Consider the following 19538-nt stretch of genomic DNA (forward strand, 5'->3'; position numbering starts at 1 on the left):
CAAAGAGGCAAATATTCTCACCGTTGCTTCTCAATTTATATATTCAAATATTCTATATGTTCATAAAAATCTTGACTTATTTCCAAAAAACAGCAATATTCATAATATTAATACTAGATTTAAAGACAAACTTGCTGTCCCCAAGTATCGTTTAGAAAAAGTTAATAGGTCTTTTATGGGAATAGGTATGAAAATTTACAATAAGATACCAAAGGATATGTTGGAATTACCCTTAAATAAATTCAAAACATCTGTTAAATCATATTTACTGAGCAAAGCCTATTACTCACTAAACGATTACTTGAATGACGAGTGTGCATGGCAATAGTTGTTCATGCACTGAATTTTCATTTAATGTTAGACATAGACACCTATATAAATATACATTGTAAATAAACTGGCTTTAAAAAAAAGTAATTCAATTGAGTTTCTTGCCAGTTCTTCTCAATTGGATCTATATACCGAACTACGGTAGGTAAATATAAAATTATAATGTACAAATTTGACGTTCATAAGCGGCTAAAATGTCCTACATGAATAAATGATTTTTGAATTTGAATTTATCATGCATGCGGCAGCGAAAACGTATATATCGATGGATTCCTTTGGTAATTGTCTACAGGAACATTTCTCGATTACTGTCGCTAGATTTGAGTGTTACACCCTATATTTTTAATAACCTTACCTTGTATATTTATTGTGTTTTTCATTCAATTCAGTTTATTTACTATAATGTATACATTTCTTTGGTCGACACTACGTATACTTACTGTGCAAGGTAACAATATAGCAAACACTGTATATAACATTCAAGTTGCGCCTCAAAATCATTATTGGATCAATTATTACATTATAGTTTAACGACCTCTCCCAAAGATGGCGCTATTTTTAGTTACATTAAAATAATACAGATGTCACTATTACGGAAAAACAAATCAATAATTATTAAGGCATATTTACATGTCAATTTTTCAACGTCACTTTGAGAAAACGAATGCCCGAAAGATTTGCATCAATATACAGCACCGTACAACACAATATTAGCAAAAATGTTCTCTAATAAACAATGGGCGAGTTGCGAGTAATAAAAATAATAAGACCGGCCTGCAGCACTGGAATGGGGAACTTGACCGCAATAAATAACCGCGTAAACACAACTTTGTATACAATAAAAATCCCTGGTTCCGTATTGTTTATAATTACATATCACATTCATCTGTTTGTGATGACATTCAAGTAATACCTACACGTTAGTAACTAGTTCAGTCTGAGGGCGCGGCGAGCTTCAGCTGCGCCACCTGCAAATCATTTTAATAAGATTTTTACAACAATAAGAAAGAAAGAAAATCACTTATTGCCAACAACAAATAGAAATTACACTTTATTTGTTATTAGCAACAGAAAACAAACTTTATATTTGTTATTGGCAATAAACCTGAGATATTACGACAATAAAAAAAATTGTCATAAAAAATATACTAATGTGATCGTGTACTCCTGGCATAGAGTAGGCCACCCCTTCCTTACCCGTGGGTGTCATAAGAGGCGACTAAGGGAGGGCAAGGGATAGGCAGCAGCGTCCCTCTTAAAACAACTTTAAAGCCTAAGTGTAGTTGCCAATCCGTCTGCCAAGCATGGCAACTACTGGCAAAAGCCCCCAAGGGTCTCCCCCTTGGGGGACCTTATGTCAATTACAAGAAAATACATTATACAAATATTGCTAATATTGCTGGACATAGGCCTCCCCCATAGACCGCCATAAAAAATATTTCTGAGCCACCTACATCCACTGACTCCTTGCAATGCATTTGAGATCGTCACTCCATCTACACTACTACGGTCGTCCTACATTGTGTTTGCCTGTCCGGGGTCGCCACTTAAAGCCGAGAGAAATAATACTAGGCTAGTAATACTAATGTTAGTAAACATATTAATGTATGTTACACAACCACTTTTAAGGGGTTGAACGAATTTGAGTGAAATTTAGTACTTGGATAAGTTATATTTTAACATGGGATATTTTATATATAAATGCACGTGGGCAACTGTCTGTAATAGGGGGTAAGGGATTGTTAATAATGGAGTTTGACAGCCTCATTGCTAGCGATATGCCCTATTAGGTGGACCTCCACATGGTTCCCCCTGGAAACTATCGTGAACAATTCTTGTTAAATTTGTCACAATGGGCTAACTGACCTGCTTCATCCTCACCTATCATCCTTCACTGGTGCCCCGCCGGTGTATATCGATAGCGCGGGTGGGGTTACCATTCCATTATTACCCATTAAAAAAAACTCAGTAATTAAAAATGCGTACGGTTACCGTGCGAATGCGTGCGCGCGTGTACGCTAGATGCAGGTGGTCTTGAGGTGCATGGACAGCAGCCCCTTGGCCACGAAGCCGCGCCCGCACAGCCCGCACACGTACGGCCGCGCCCCGCTGTGGTACCTGCCGTCCAGACACTCACCGCTAGTATACCAGTACACAAGCAATGAACTCTGCTGGAAACTACCACCGCACCACCCTATATCTGACTGCAGTCTAATTAGCAAACGTCTTAGTACAGAGCGAGGCCCTTTTCAATTATATACAAAATGAAATAATAGTACATTACTGCAGCGGCCAGCAACTAACGACTCACGTATGTGTGCCTCGGTTACACCTCGGCCCACATTTGTACGTTCGTCCATCAATACCTAGCTGTCGCCAAGGCTTGTTTAGTACTTTTCTCAAACAATGCGCGGAAATCAAAAACACAATTTTACTTTTTAAATTCAATGACGAATAACGAACAATAATAATTTTTCAGGCGCCATAATGTTCTCTTGTTTTTTTTTTTTCAATAAACAGCTTTCTATTTGCAAGCCAGTTCGAAATTTAAATAAAATCTTGTATTAGTTAAATAGCCATGTTTCGAAGTAAAAGGTCATTCCATTTTTAAATTACAGGACAGATATGAGTTTACATAGTAATTTATCTGGCCGCAAAACACAACAGATATGGATTTTCATACAACTTTTGCCGGTCGCTGCCCGCATGTATCTTGGCCAGTACGGCAATTTTGATTTATCTCGAAGAAGATTGTCAAAATAATGCTCACATTTTCAAGCATGTTTGAGAAAAAATTATTAACATCCTTAAGTGTGTTTTACAACTGATTATTTTTTTTCCATAAACATTGTCCCACAAAGTGATATTAAATATTTTTTACAACCACTATTATATCCAGCTAACAGATTCCAATGGAAGGCTCTAGTTTTCAATTTTTGGACCCTATTTCTCTAAAAAAAGTTATGTCCACTGGCAGAATATTCCAATGGCAAACAAGCTGACAGGCTGCCTGATGGACAGCAGTAACTATAATTTTTATATATAATCAAAACTATGTGCATCACAGAATACAGTGTGATGCCCTTGGTATTCCTTATGCGTTGCCATTCCTGAGACCATCCAGTAATGGCGTTATGCCTCCGTGTCTTGTAATTCCCCTGCCGTATATAATGGATGCCAATGTTTCATTTCACTCGGTTATAGTAAATTGGTAATAACTAATATTGGTATTACTATGTCTAGTTATCTGAGGTAATTAACCATGCCATTATGGGGGAAAAGGGATTGTTAGTAATGGGAATTATTAGCCCCATTATTAACAATATACCCTGTCAGGTCGACCTCCTCGTAGTACCCCCTGGAAACCATCGTAACTGATTTATTGTTAGATTCGTCACGGTGGACTAACTGGCCTGCTTCATCCTCCCCTATCATCCCTCGCGGGTGCCCTGCCAGTGTATACCGATAGCTCAGGCGGGGTTACCATTCCATTATCATCCATAAAAAAACCATGCCATTGCTATTGCCATTCTGAACAGTTATCACTGTTCAGAATGGCACAGTTGGTTCACTAGGTTCTGAGCAGCGATTTGATAACTTGGCTGAAGATGTCTCGTTTAAAGGTGAAACACGTATCGTAAAACGTGCGTGGACAAAATGGCAGTCGGTGATTGATAACTGATACGGAAGTTTGTACAGCTTCTTGTAATAGTGATGATCAATCCTCGAGTGTTGATAGTAAAAAAAAAAACATCCAATTGTATCGAAATTACACAAAATAATTCTAATTATATTATGGACTTTTGTAAAATAACACCAAGTCCAGTAAAACATATACTAAGCTATGGTGCATGTCTTGGCATAACTTGACAAGCTGTGAAACTTGAAACACTATTCAGTAATGAGTTAATTTATTTATTACCGTACATATTGAAAGTACTGGACTGACCGTTCGTGTATGACAAGCGTGGAGCGCTGACTGAACGCCTTGCCGCAGTGCGAGCACACGTGCGGCTTCTCGCCCGAGTGCACGCGCTCGTGCAGCGTCAGGTTGCACTTCTTCACGAAGCCCTTGCCGCAAGTCCTGCGCACCACAGTGTATACTACTCAATGTGAAGGGGGGGGGGGAAGGATTGTTAATGATGGAGACTAAGGGCTCCATTGCTAGCAATATATCCAACCAGGTCGATCTCTACATGGTCCCTCCTGGAAACCATCATGCTGAATTCCAAGTGTATTCATCACGATGGGCTAACTGACTTGTTTTTTCATCCTCACCTATCATCCTTCGCTGGTGCTCCGCCAGTGTACCGATACCGATAGCACAGGCGGGGTTACTATTCCATCATCACCCATTAAGAAAAAAATTACTCAGTGTACAAGGTCATGTACAATACTAACACTAATGCGTTGCCATTCCTGAGGACTTAGATGTTATTCCTCTGTACCTTGTAAATTCACTGCATGTAAACACAACTGCTTTACGGTAGAAATACGAATGTAACAAAGGTGTTCAAGCAGACGACTTTTGTACAAAGTCTCCCTCTGGTAATCGTGCTGTATTCCAGGTGTATTTATCACATTGGGATAACTGACTTGCGTTTTCGTCCTTCACCTGTTATCCCCTACTGGTGTCAAAATATAAATCGGTAACTGTCTGTAGATGTGAATGGCAGTGTGTGGTGCGGTGCGGTGGGACAGCGTACTTGCAGACGTTGGGCTTGTAGCCGGTGTGGATGCGGATGTGGAACTTGAGGTGCTCGCGCGAGGACAGCGCCTTGCCGCAGACGTTGCAGAGGAAGTTGCGCTCGCCCGAGTGCGCGCGCAGGTGGCGGCGCAGCGAGTTGAGGTGCGCGAACTGGCGGCCGCACGCCGCGCAGCGCAGCAGCAGCGCGCGGCCGGCCGCCTCGGGGTGCGCGGCCAGCCGGTGGCCCAGCAGGTACCTGCGCAGTAACCAGCCCCTCCCATCCAGATCTGCTCCTATTCGACGACACTCGTTCCCACGTCCCCATCCGGATCCGCTCATAGCAAGAGCGGTTAAATACAAACCCCCCATAGAGAACGTCGCTCCAAAACGTCGTCGCCCGAGGCACGCACTCTTGGCCCCGATGATCCAACTACGCCGCGGAATCTTCGACAGTAGGCCCTACTAACAAACCCACACACCGCACACACCGCCGGCGGGAGCGAAAAACCCTCGCGACACACGGTCCGCGCGCGATCAGGTTTGCGCTCGAGCGCACAGCAACCGCGTCGCATTCTCACCCACCCAGACGTACCGACCCTTCGCCGTCCCTTGACGGGGGTCGAAGTGCGGTGGCCTCAGCCGAGGTCGAGCCACTCTGGCGCCCTTAAGCGCTCACATCGCAGTACATAAGTGTCCTCTGTCGCTCCCCTCTCGCGGGCTTGGAGTGCCATCTGCACTCGCCCCAGCATTCGCGTCCAATGAAGCTGTAAAGACCACCCACGGCCAACAGCAAACACGTTCAGAAAAAAAAAAGATCCCACGTCTAAAGTCACATATATACATTCACAATCTAAGATGCTACTAGACAGAACCCCTTCGGCTCCAAGTACCCCTTTCGACGTTTTTTGATTCGTTGCACAGTTTTTAAATAAATCCTCAAAATCTGACTTATAATTTTAACCTCCTGAATCTGATTCTTTGGCATTTGAATTAAAAAACGACTATGCAAAATTTAAATTTTTCCCCACTTTTACCTTATAACGATATTAGTTCAATTTAGCTATAAATATTATGTGCCTATATAAAACTTATTACTGTTTACGTTACTATAATGTGCACGATTCCACAATTGGAACAGACAATTACCTTTATCTATTAAGAATTACTTATAGCAACTATTTATTTGTTAGTAGTTATAAGTACTGTATTCTAACAGTATTCATGATATAATAGAATACAACTTATTGTCAGAAAAATTAATAATTTAGAATCAAAAGGAATTATGAAAAAAATTGGTGTTTCCCAAGGCTCTGTTTTAAGCCCTTTTTTACTTAAACTCATACGTACTTCATAAAATAGCAGATAAAATAAAATTATACATAAAGAACACACACATAATAGACTTAACGTGAAATAAGAAAAATAAACCTCAAGTTGGGACTGTACCTCATATATACAAAACCTTCAGGGCAAAGATCACAAACAAATCGCTTCGTGAGAGGCTGTGCAGAGTCTGACCCGTCTTCGCCCATCTTGTGTGTGAGACCTGTAATATACAAAAATAGTTTTTGTATATTTTTACTTACGAATATTATTATACCTATGTCTCATAATGAAATTAAACTGGTTATATTATTTCAAACACTCATAATGAATTATAAAGATAATAATAATAACAAACTCTTTGAAATTAACTTCCAGCAGCGGTATTTCCGAACTGAGACGACATCATAACCTTCAAAGGGCAAATTCCTTTATAAAAGGCCGCCAGCACACCTGTAATACCTCTGGTGTTGTGGGTGATCATGGGCGGTGGTAGTTACTTACCATCAGGTAAGCCACATACTTGTTTGACCCGTGTTATAAAAAAAACATATGATATTGTCTATATCTTGGTAGAAACTTAATATATGACTAGCGCCACACTGAGCAAATCTTCAGTCGCAACAGAATGTCGGTTATTATGTGAACAAATGGACATGGAACGCTCGCACCTGTACGTCGCAATGTATAGTTTTTTTTGTTTAACGCGCACATTCGACACATGAACATTCGTAAATTAATCCGCGAAATAACGAGCCAAGTTTCGCTGAATGTGATGACAGTGCTAAGCACTCGTGTGCAGCGTACAATGAACGGTAGGAAGGGTTGCGAGCTGACCGTGCTTGAGGATCTGGTGCGGGTCGCGGAAGGTCTTCTCGCAGAGCGCGCAGCGGTAGGGGCGGCGGTCGCGCTCCCAGTGCCGCCGCCAGTGCGCCGCCCACTCGCCGCGCGCCAGCACCTGCGCCACCACCACCACGCCTGTACTCACGCCACTCACTACTCTCTCACACACTGCTCGCACTTCATTACTAATTCATCTACATTTTGTTGTTGTTTATATTAGTAATTACTGTTTTGATGGTGATAGCCTCATCATTTCTATCATCATCATCATATCAGCTCTTAATGATCCACTGCTAGACATAAGCCTTCCCCTTGGGGGGTTTTGCCAGTAGTCGCATGCTTGGCAGGCGGATTGGCAACCACAACTACGTTTTAGAGATGTTTTAAGAGAGACATTGATGTCGATCCTCGCCCTCCCTTAACCGTCTCTTCCGACATCCACGGGAAAGGAAGGGGTGGCGTATTCTATGCCGGGACCACTCGGACCATTTATATGTAAACTAAAATTATTAATACAACTAGAACCTCAATATCAATTTCTGTGTGCACGCGGTAATACTACTTCTACAGGTAAAGATCAATTTAGTTTACGAATCAATAAAAAAATATACCTACTTATATAAATTATCCTTGTATAATTAAAGATTGTGCCCCACAAAAAAAAACCGAATTTAGTTGTCAACAAACCAGCTGTTTTAATTTACAAATTAATTACAGGACCGATTTTGATAAAATTTTAGATCTGTAAATATATCCTTTTAGATAAAAAAGAATTTTCCAAATTGGTTTAGATTTAAGAAGTTATGAGGTAACAAACATTTTTAGTTTCAAGTCAGTTTGAAAATGAAATTTTATATTATTTTACTCGATCAAACAGTGACAAGTACAGAGTGCTGGACAGAAACCACTATATCACCAGTGAATATATAATCAGGGTTACTATATATCAAATGAGGAATAGCACAAATTAATTTATATTTTATTCTTTATTGCACAGTAAAGCTTTGTACAAGGGATGAGTTTATGCCATATGGCATACTCTTCCAGCTAACCTATGTGCAAAGCAGATGTGGTGAAAAATATGTGACATAATTATAGCAAGATACTGAAATAATTATACATAAGCAATACACATATAACACATAAACACTACTTAATTAATCATGATTTTTTTATTGTAAATCAAGTATTACAACCCTACACTATGGAAAAAGCTATTATTAATAGCTTTTTCCATAAAAAGTTACAAGTGGGTGATTTTAGAAAAATATTGATACAGAATTATTGATATACAACAACGGAGATTACCTTCCTGCAGCGCACGCACCGCAGAGGTTCCTGGTCGGGCGGCGGCGGCGCGGCTGGCGCCTCCGCCCAGTTCTCAGTCTCTGTCACATGCTGCCTGCAAACATTCAACACATTTACATAAAGTTTACATTGGAAAGCTAAGCATATAGAATAGGACTACAGACATAATTTAGCATACGATTATGTCATCATTGAGATGACATGTTTGCTATTTCAAATCATATAAAAACTAGCACCAATGCTAATGATGAAAGTATTATTTCTTTCTTTCTTCTTCCTTTCATTATTATTATTACAACAGATCTACACTTGGTACATTGTAATTTGTTCTCTGAGTTAAGATAAACTTACATTAATCATTGGATTGATGTAATTTATCTTATTGGATATTGTAAGAGGCATCTCAAGCAAGATAACACAATATACCAGTATAAGAGAAGGAACACAAATGAAAATCTATGCCGACCTACCTGGCCCCTGTGGTAATATGTAAATGATTGATTTTTTTTTTTCAAAATAACTCATCAACAAAGGTTAATCTTATCAACTAATGTGATCAAATAAAATTGCAGTATTCCAGTAACTATGTATAGTTACATGGCCTTAATTTGCCTACATGGTAAAGACCCTGACGTGGAGATATAATTGGACAAATATGAACACTAACAAGATGTTGGAATCTATATATGTCTGTACACACCTGTAGTGCTGCAACATTTCAATTCGACTGTAACACTGTGTGAAACATATGCAACAATTATAAACATTCATATCCGGCTCTCTTTTTACTTCCAGTGACACTGCAATATCCCGCCCCTCAATCTCCTGCTTCACTACATTTAACTTCATTGATTCTTTATCCTCGTTCACCATTGTTAATGCCGTGCTTTGAGGCAGAGCATTTATAAGCATCTCCCACTCTTTCTGTTTAGGTTTCTTCTTCCTCCCTCTTTTCTCTGTGACCTGACCATTAGTTTCGACATTTCTGCCCTTTTTCTTTCTCTTCAGAGTTATTAATGACATATCATCACTATTATCAGATGGTACATCAGCCATATCGTTGGAGGCATCATTATAATTGTCAGAATCTACACATGAGTCTTCTATTTTGACTGGTGGAGGTGTAGGAGGTTTTGGCTCTTCTTTAACCTTAATGAGATTGTCTGTACTAGTAGTGGTGGTAGTGGTGTTATTAACCGGAGGGGGTGTAACATTGTCATCAGTCTGTGTGCTCTGTTCACAGCAGGTGGGAGGTGGGGGTGAGCTGCTGTTGTGTTTTATTAAAGTAAGGTCTAATGAATTGTCAACTTCAACGTTGGGTGGCAACATACTTCTTAATCTGGAATAAATTAAAATTTTTAATATTACAAGGCTGCTTTCTATATAAAAGATTTCTTATTAGAAATTGATGTCTTTTATAATACAGAACACAAGTGAATTGTGACATGCTCCTATTCTGTTTTTTTATACATTCACTCCATAAATAGAAGTTAATAAACCTAGGCTTTCTTTCACAGGTTCTCACAGTTTCCACATCAGATTTCAAATTTCAAAGATTTAAAGGGTTGCATGCTATGCCTACCTGTTTTGAACTTCAATAGTTTCATTACAGAATTGATAAATATCATTCACTTTACAACTGCACTTATCACAAATCTTCTGAGGCAGTCGATCATTTTTGAACACCTGTAAAAATTGCAAATATTTTATAATTATTAGGCAAAGATTAAAATAATAATATCAAAATGTGACTTGATTACCAAAGTCAACACTACCTTAATCGGCAAATACAGCGACATTTTTAAATATAATGCATTCTCTTCATCAAAAATATCATTATTTACAAATTTTGTAGAGCAACATAATCTACATATAACATCCATTATTTATAGTATTTTATAGTAGGTAAATAAATAATTTATGTTATGGCTTGTTTATCCCTTCTGTTGCACCGAACGAAAGTGACAGATAGCTCAGCCATTTGTCAAATATTGACCTTTTGTTTCAGTGTTGCCAATTATTGAAAGAGTATTATGCAAGACCTAAAATATATATCGATCTATTATAACACATATACTCGTAAAAGAAAGGACGGAGGGTGGGTGGACGACGCAGACAAGAGGGCGGAGAGACGCTGCGCCAAACTTTTGATTAATGAACACAATGTTCATAAAGTTAACTTACTTCTGTTAAATTGTAGATATTCAAAACATTGAAAAGTTTAACAAGTGGTTACGTGTTCACGTATCTTGAATAGAAATTGTAACCGATTATGAAATGTTATTCTCTGTTTGACCTCTAAAAGTGAGTCCATTAAAAAATAGAATACTAAAATTATATTAATAATTTTTGAATCTAGTAGGACCATTTTAAAAAGATATAAACAACACTAACGAGGAAAATTAATAGATAATAAATAAAAAATGTATTATTAGGGCACAAGGGTATACAATTCCGGCCTCCAGAAACATTGCAGTTTCTGATCAATATATACTAAACAACTGCAATGTCCTCCCTTCCTCTTCATAAATCTGTCATTGCTTTTTTGCCACCTTCCTTTATTCACTCCCAACATTAGCCTCCTTTTTTCTCAACTCATTCTTTATACCATAGGTCGCGGATATCACCAACAAAAACTTTCCCAAGGAGAGATGATGTCGAACAGGCGGCTGGTAGTGAAATGAAAAGCGAAAAACTTATGATTTATGAATAAAATCATATTACGTCTAGATCATCATCATCATATCAGCCATTAACTGTTTACTGCTGAACATAAGCGTCCTCTTGAGGGGTTTTGTCAGTAGTTACCATGCTTGGCAGGTGGGTTGGCATTATGTGGCACAAAATCTTATATTAAGTAAATTTTATTATTAAATGAAATTTGGTAATTTTCAAAAATCTACTTAGAATAACTGACATATTTAGAAGTCATGGGGCTGACTTCTAATTATTTATGCAAGATACTTATGACATGTATACATATATCATTTATTATATATATATATAAATTCTGAGCGATTAGTATGAATGTTGTGTGTGATCAACAAACAAAACTTTTCTAATTCTAATTTTATATAAAATTAGAAAGAAAAAATAAAAATCCAGTTATTATTTTTGACAATTCAAACTTTGATCAGAACACACTTTATTTTTCTTTATTTGTATTTGGTTTCTCTTAGAAACCCAAATTTCACATGTAAAAAGGCCAGGCCCAAAAATCGTGTAACCAGTATTATAAATATTACTATAATCGTGTATATATATGTCTATAAATATATTATAATCGTGGTATAAACAAAATTTTGATAATAACAAATACTGTATAATACTCTATCTACCCCTGATAAGGGCACAGACATGCCTATAACTTTGTAACTATATTGCAGCAAGAAAATACATAGGTATCAATTAAATAATAAGTTACTAATTTTCCTCACATACTTTACAACTCATTTCAATAGAAAAAAAAAATTAATATGAACTTGAAGCTGTAATAATCAACCAGATTCCCCTAATATTAGCTATGGTGGAACCCAATCACCATTAATTATCCTATCATGGGATAAGGACTGTACCTACTAGTGGGATGATCCCATTTAACCCATCTTTATTTGAAAAAACACATGACTAGTATTCATAAATAAATATAACTATTCTATATGGATGGTATGATATGTACTCATCGTTAATGAAAAATAGGGTAATCAGAGATATTTGTTCACTATTGCTGTTCTTTAGAATCACTACTATACAAAAATATAACCTTAATCACGTGCAGATGTAACCACAGAAATAAAACTTGTACTAATGCTAAATATCTAAGTGTATCAGAGTATATACTGTGATGTCCATGATGATGAAGTGACGGTTACCACTTTCTTCCATCAAGTGGACCGTCAGCATGTTTGTTACATTAATTTGCATATAAAAAAAATGTTCAATATTTCTAAAAAACAGTTGTTATCCTGCCTTTATATAACCTGTTATTGCGTGACGTGTTTCTCATAAATATCAACAAATACGATGATTCAATAGCTCATATTACTGAAATTAGAACTGGATTTTTGCGCTAGCGATAGCTCACGATAAAATGTCGCCTGCTGCTAAGTACTTATCTCTTTATCGTGCGCCTTAGACAAATACAAGTCTAAAAATGATATAGAGCAAGGCACCTACTATTACACTGCTAACATTACAATCAACCATCGCAAGAAGAGCATTTATATTAACTTTTTACATAAAATATGATGCGCATACAAAATTTTATTGTTTTTTTTTTTAGTGTAGATGTCAAGACAGATATTGGCGCCAAAATAAAATATCGCAAAGACAACATTTATGACAATATTGTGTTTGCTTCATTTATAACTTAATCCAAGAAACTTGCGACTAAAACATAATTATTACAACACCCAATAGTGGTCACGGATTAACCAACAAGCAATTATTTAAGTAACAAAAAGCTGTCAATTCTCACAAATTTTTAGGGTTCTCTTCCAAAAAGGTACAAAGGAACCTTTATGGTGCGATTTTATTCATTTTTTCGATAAGTGAAAACGAAAGAGCAGGTCAGTTAGCCCATCGTGATGAATATAGCAGTGAATTTATAGGGTACAGAGGGATAACACTTGAGTCCTCAGGAATGGCAACGCATAGGAGATATCACGGGTGAAAGAGTACCTATACTCTGTAACGTTCATGGTACTGCTCATGTCTATAGGCGACGGTTACCACTTTCCATCAGATGGGCTGACAGCTTGTTTGCCATTCTAAGTTGCATAAAAAAATACACCAGGAATTCAGCACGATAGTTTCTAGGAGGGCGTGGGAGTCGACCTGCGGGGCATATTGCTAGCAATAAGGACTGATAGTTCGCATTACTAACAATCTCTTCCCTCCCATTATCTGTCGTTTAGATCGCAAATGCTTGTCCAGTAATCAGTGTCCGTCTTTCAACTGAAATAATGATGAAGTTATCAATCGAGCATGAGGTTTTTCATAAGCCGGCGTCCCTGGTCGCATAGCATTTGTTCGCTATTTCTTACGCATACTTACAAGTTTACTTTATACTGTAAATGTAGTGACAGGTGATTCCCGACAAGTAGATTGATATAAATAATATTGTGATTCAATGAACGAGTCCAACTTTATTGGCATCCATACTTATTGGTGCTACGAGTATGTTGAGGGTGCGGCTCCGCCAATTCTATTTATTGCATCAGTTTTTAATTTTTCCAATCTAACCGCGGCCGTATCGCTGATAGTGACCACACCTGAAACCATTTCTGTTATCAATAAGCTGGTTCCCGATAATTTTTTCACATGGAACGATGATAACACGATATATTATGTGGACGCAAAGTTATAAGATTAGCGAAATATTTTTTTTTCTGTCCCACCACCATGAATACCTAACATAGTACAAACGTATTATTAATTTTGAAGCAAATAATATATAATATAAATGTGTATAATATAAATAATATATATGTAATAAATAAATAAATAAATATGGTATTTATTTTAGTATGTTTATCTTGACGCCAAGTCTCTCAAGAGACATAATCACCTATCCATGTATGACACCCCCTTAATATTACATAACTGAACCTAGATCTCTTTCTACAAGAGGGGAATCCTGAGCTGCTATTACTGTGAAGAGTTCGTTGTATAAAACAATAAAATAGAAAATACAGAATAAAGATATTTTATATTTTTTCTAGTGCAATAATAATTATATTTAAAAGTGACGTTCTCTAATAATAAAATATTAACTGACAGAAAAAGAAAATAAATAATTCTATTTTTAAAAGTAATATAAATAAAACCTCAACAATTACTATGCAATTCGCAGCACAAATTTTGATACAGTTTTTACTTTTTTTGACTAGCAGAATGTACTTTGTTCCCTTGCTTGTCCTTTGCAATATCCTACGAATGAGAAATAGTGGTGATATTATCATCTTAGTCGGTTATCATACGGATATATAACATACGAATAAATTCAGCTGTGTCTCAATGTAGCTTACTTGCAAATGAATTTTAAAATTATATTGAATGTTGTATTGTATTGTATTGTAAAATCTTTATTGTACATAATTCATACTGAATACATTAAAAGATTTAATATAGAATAATGTGCTGATTTTATTTTTGATACGGACAAGTTCTAAATATTGTCTTTTGTAAATATAAATATTATATATTTTAAACTGAAAGATAAAGCCGTACATCATAATTCAATTGACAAGCTAAATTTTAAGTGGGGTTTATATATATTTGATTATAAAATTTCTTGGAACTGGAAATTAAGAAATTCGCTGAAAAACATTTAGATATGTTTGTACTATTTATTTATTAGAAATCACATCTATCTATTTATTCATAATAAACAGATAGATGTGATTTCTAAAAACAATATTGTATTTTTTCTATTATACCTACTTACACACTGTGTTCTAAATCATCAATTTGTTCCAAAAACAAATTTGTCAAATTGACGATTTAGATCAGATTTCTTCAAACGTTATAATTACATATTCAAAACTACGAAATGTAGGAAAACAATTAGAATACCAGTTAAAAAACAAGTGTAAAATATCAGTCGTTAACTGAAGTAAACGGCTGTATAGGCTCAGTCCTTTACCGTTCCTATTGATGGAGAAAACAAAACTAAAGAAATTGACAATTTAGAAACAGTTTAATAGACGGTTCAGACATTATTAATGCATTAAAATAAACAATCCGATTTCAGATTTTAGAATAGCAGCACGAAACTCGTTTTCTCTGATTACCATGAGAATTTCCAAAAATATATGTCTTCATGATCTGGTGACATTATTTCTACCATTATATGGATCTGAAGATAAAGTAATTATTTACATTGCTTAATATAATAAATTTGAAAAACCTTTTCTTCGCTTAGACCTCAGCAGGGACTTATCACGTAGCTATTCAGATACCTTTTCCTAACGCTGCACCACGAGTTATAGATGATATAGTAGTTGCTGTCCTCAAGCCAAATACTTTGACTGTACCTACCTACATGACGCGTAATCAAAATCGAAGAAACCGTTAGAGAACTATTTCTAGATTTTTTCAACTTAGAATGGCAAACAAGCTGACGACCCACCTGATAGAAAGTGGTAACCGTCGCCTATACACATGAGCTGTACCATGGACATAACAGAGTATACTGTTTCGCCCATGTCATTGCCATTCCTGAAGACTCAGGTGTTATTCCTCTATACCTGGTAAATTCACGCCATATCCCACCCTTCAAACCGTAACACAGCCATGCAAACACAACTGTTTCACGGTAGAAACACGAATGGAACAAAGGTACCCAAGCAATCGACTTTTGTACAACTGACTACAAAGTCTTCCTCTGGTAAGATCCCATCACTCTGCTATTATTTTCAGTACATACATCTGTGGGGAAAGTGTTTGTTAGTAATGGGGTCTAACAGCATCCTCCTCTATCAGGTTGACCTTCGCATGGTTCCCTCTGGAAATTGTCATGATTGATTCCATAAAAAAAATATTTATTTTATTCTTGTATTTTTAATTATCATATATAAAATTAAAATACGTTCAGGTTTATGTAGGTAGTGGACACATTGAAAATGTGCCATTGCTTTAAGTAATATAGTATAGTTGTATTGATAAAGCAACACTCACGAGCAACGTGTTGTTTGTCCAAGATTATTATCTAAATCTTTGCACATAGAAATAAACGTCCTAACTGATTTGCCACGAACAACAAAATCTTAATTTAAAATTATGTACATCAGTATTTAAAACTAATTTCTTTAACCTATACATATCGCCAAATAAAATATTACTATGTACACTCACTGTCATGTAACTGTCGTAAAGAAACTTCGAGCCACTCGCCGAGTTCATGAAAGGGTTGTGTTTGGGTTTTTGAAGCGTAATAGAATTCATAAAAAATATATAGGTACCTCTAGAAAAAACAGACTGATACAGTCAAAAGGATCACCAAAAAAAGCGCAGAAATAGCATAGAAAGACGAGTGGAAACATGTCTTTGTTTCTTTCACAGTACTCTTCCGAAATATGATACAGCGAATCAATAGAAGCAAACTTTTATATAAAAATTAAAATTGTCTTTCAGTGCTTCTACCAAGTACATGTACAAGTACACACTTACATAATTCTAACACGAAGAAGACATAGAAGTGAAGTGTTTTTCAAATTATAGTTAGAGATCGATGGTGTGGTGACCTAGAAACATCTGATAAACGTAAGATGAAAATCGATACAAACTTGAGAGTCAACTTTGCAATCGAGTAAAATGCCACATACGTTGTTGAACTCTGGCTTAACTTTAACCCACATAACAAAGTTCAATGTAAACACAATACGGCAAAAGTTTCCGAAGTTTGAGTTCACGGCCGCGAAGCGACTGGGCCGGCCGAGCCGCCCGCCGCGTCGCCGCCGCCTCGAGCCGCCGGTGCCCTCACCCTCCGGTCCGCCCGCGCCCCCGGCTGGGATGCCGCTGCCACCAGTCTCCCTTTATTGCCTCCAACTTCTTCGCCACTTTTCAGAGGTAAGGTACAGCTTTCACTTCGTAATAAATGAGCTTTTCATAGTAATAAAATATTTCCGCAAACGATAGTCACATACATGGATGTGGGCAACAATTTATATAGATTCCTATGATAGATAGATGTGTATGTAGGTGTATCTAATGAATTCAAATATATCTACTTGTTTGGCGAACTAATGTTCGTGATGATATTATTTTGTAATACTGCCAATACCTATGTCAGGTGAAAAAAATTGACAATATTATTTTCAGGAATTTGTTTCTTAGTAAAACTAGTAAAAAACCTGAAGGAATTTGTGTACGAAAATGTAAGAAAGGAATTTTCTATGCAAACAGGAGACAGGTGAAAGTGAATAGTTTAACACTTTTTGTTTGTTTTTTTTTTTAAGAAAAAGTTTAGTTTTAAGTTAATTAATACTCTCTATGGAAATGAAACTACATTTTGTCAATTCTTATTCTCACCGTAACTTTTTTCAAGTTGTTCTCTATGATTTGAAGTTTTGAAGATAACGCAATGGGAAATAACATTAGAGCATTTTCGAAAATGTTATTTTTACAATGAAAACCTTAATTGAAATTAAAAATTTTGGAATCTTACCTTAAAGATACTTTATATCTACTAGAAGCCTTATCAAGTCATTAATGCCATTATGACCGAAGATATTTTCATCCAATTGAAAATATTAAAAATTCCACGGACTGTACTAGACAATATTTTCTGTTTCTTCTATGTTCTTACTTCTACCCCTAAAATTCAATGATATATAAGGACTTGCTATATGTGACTATATAAAGTATCAAGTCCTGGTTACATATGATATCCTTATCCCAAACATGTATACAATTATTGACTATAGTGAAATATTCTTTATGAGAGTGAACAGGCAGTGGAAGGCAGCAAGCGGCCCTGACTCATGTTGATTATGCTGCATGTGTTTGATAAAATAAGGTGATACGTTGTACTCACATAATTGTCATTAATCGTTCCATGTAATGTTAGATTCTACAGAAATGTATGTATGAAACCAACAAACATCGAGGTCCCACGAGATTAATACGTATGGAAACGATATTACAATCCTAAATTAAAGACTATAATATCGATTAGTAAAGTCTATTGATGGGATTTATAAAACTGAAAAACTTGTTACTCCTAATAACCTATTTAATTAAAAATATATACCTTGAGTTTGTTTCAGTAAGAATAGCAAATATGGAATGCAGATTTCTTTTAACTCGAGATATAAATAAGAAATTACGGTGAAGCTGTTTAATGATCGAATGATCGAAAATTATACGAAAAACCGAAAATTATAAAAAAAAGAATGAAAGTGAATTTACAGAATAAGGCAAAAACTGTATCAAGTAATGAAAGAAGGAGTTAGTTTAAATAGTCGATGTTGAAAAATAAGAGAGAAAATGTTATAATATTTGTGGACATAATTAAGACAGGCGAGATAATAGGATGACGAAATACAAGGCCAAGTGGAAGGATGCCACAAACAGGGAAGACCTACATTGAATACTGTGGCCAAATATATCAAATACCATTATATTTAAAATATTGAAATATTTGAGATTTCACATTATAATATTTTTTCAATATATTTTTTTTTATACAACTTAAAATGGCAAACAAGCTGACGGCCCACCTGATGAAAAGTGGTAACCGTCGCCTATAGACATGAGCAGTACCATGGACATAACAGAGTATACTGTTTCGCCCATGATACCCCCCATGGGTTGCCATTCCTGAGGTCTCAGGTGTTATTCCTCTGTACCCTGTAAATTCACGCCATATCCCACCCTTCAAACCGAAACACAGCCATGTAAACACAACTGCTTCACGGTTGAAACACGAATGGGACAGAGGTACCCAAGCAATCGACTTTTGAACAAAGTCTCCCTCTGGTAAAATATCTATTTTGGGTAACAATTTTGATGCCGAACACTGAAAATAAGCTACTCTACATGATTTTTAAATAAAAATGTACCTTTTAATAGTAAAAATATTTTTTTCTCATATGATTTCCTTTAAGTTTGACAATAGAATGTTCTCAAAATGAAGCCTACGTCACTAATTATGGACAGTTTGTGCCAGATGTTCCTGTGTCTGGCTTCAAGTAGCAATTTTGTCTCATTTACTTATACATAGGTACCTCTCTGTGTAGGTAAATGTGTAATTATACCTCCTATTATATTCCAACCTACAAACGAAACAGCCATGCAAACTTCTTCACAGTAGAAACACGAATGGTACAGAAGTACCCAAATAGACGACTTTTGTACTAAGTCTATTCTGGTAAACTGGTGGATTATGCAGTTTTGCCGCAAATGAAGTAGGTGTTTTTGTGGAGCAAAACGTACGTGCGCTGCTGGGCGTGGCAACGCAATTTTTCTATTTTTTCATGAGAACGCTATGTTACCTGGTTATTTATTTAATTCAGTTACATATTATCTACGTGAATTGTATTAC

The 19538-nt window shown here is 36.4% G+C and overlaps 1 protein-coding gene across 7 annotated transcripts; it reads right to left on the reverse strand.

Annotated features, from left to right (window-relative positions):
* Positions 1–516: 516 nt before the first annotated feature.
* On the reverse strand, positions 517–17892 carry LOC113519461 (zinc finger protein 250-like). Of its 7 annotated transcripts, XM_052902277.1 has the most exons (13): positions 16819–16902; positions 16664–16737; positions 13547–13764; positions 10267–10533; positions 10074–10177; positions 9192–9830; positions 8492–8585; positions 7178–7298; positions 6464–6563; positions 5037–5273; positions 4280–4414; positions 2323–2448; positions 519–1298 (listed from the first exon to the last, which is right to left on the reverse strand). In XM_052902277.1, exons 4-12 carry the CDS (start codon positions 10372–10374, stop codon positions 2349–2351), a joined length of 1638 nt encoding a protein of 545 aa, XP_052758237.1. In that variant the 5' UTR covers positions 10375–10533; positions 13547–13764; positions 16664–16737; positions 16819–16902; the 3' UTR covers positions 519–1298; positions 2323–2348. The 7 variants fall into 7 exon arrangements, with proteins under 7 accessions (XP_052758238.1, XP_052758237.1, XP_052758236.1 ...); XM_052902278.1 differs by having other exon boundaries at positions 517–1298; positions 2317–2448; positions 16664–16913; XM_052902276.1 differs by lacking the exons at positions 16664–16737; positions 16819–16902 and adding an exon at positions 17661–17892.
* Positions 17893–19538: the final 1646 nt, after the last annotated feature.

The sequence above is a fragment of the Galleria mellonella genome, unplaced genomic scaffold (assembly GCF_026898425.1).
Source record: "Galleria mellonella isolate WM207_F2 unplaced genomic scaffold, CSIRO_AGI_GalMel_v1 utg8921, whole genome shotgun sequence".
Classification (NCBI taxonomy): domain Eukaryota; kingdom Metazoa; phylum Arthropoda; class Insecta; order Lepidoptera; family Pyralidae; genus Galleria; species Galleria mellonella.

Bases quoted from the DNA above. Each gene is read 5' to 3' on its own strand.
- LOC113519461 (XM_052902278.1), bottom strand. From the start codon at position 10,374: ATGGATGTTATATGTAGATTATGTTGCTCTACAAAATTTGTAAATAAT. The intron at 7,299-8,491 runs GTAATCTCCGTT...GTGGTGGCGCAG, and splicing joins GGTGCGTGCGCTGCAGGAAG to GTGCTGGCGCGCGGCGAGTG. The intron at 5,274-6,463 runs GTACAGTCCCAA...GTTACTGCGCAG, and splicing joins GAAGGTTTTGTATATATGAG to GTACCTGCTGGGCCACCGGC.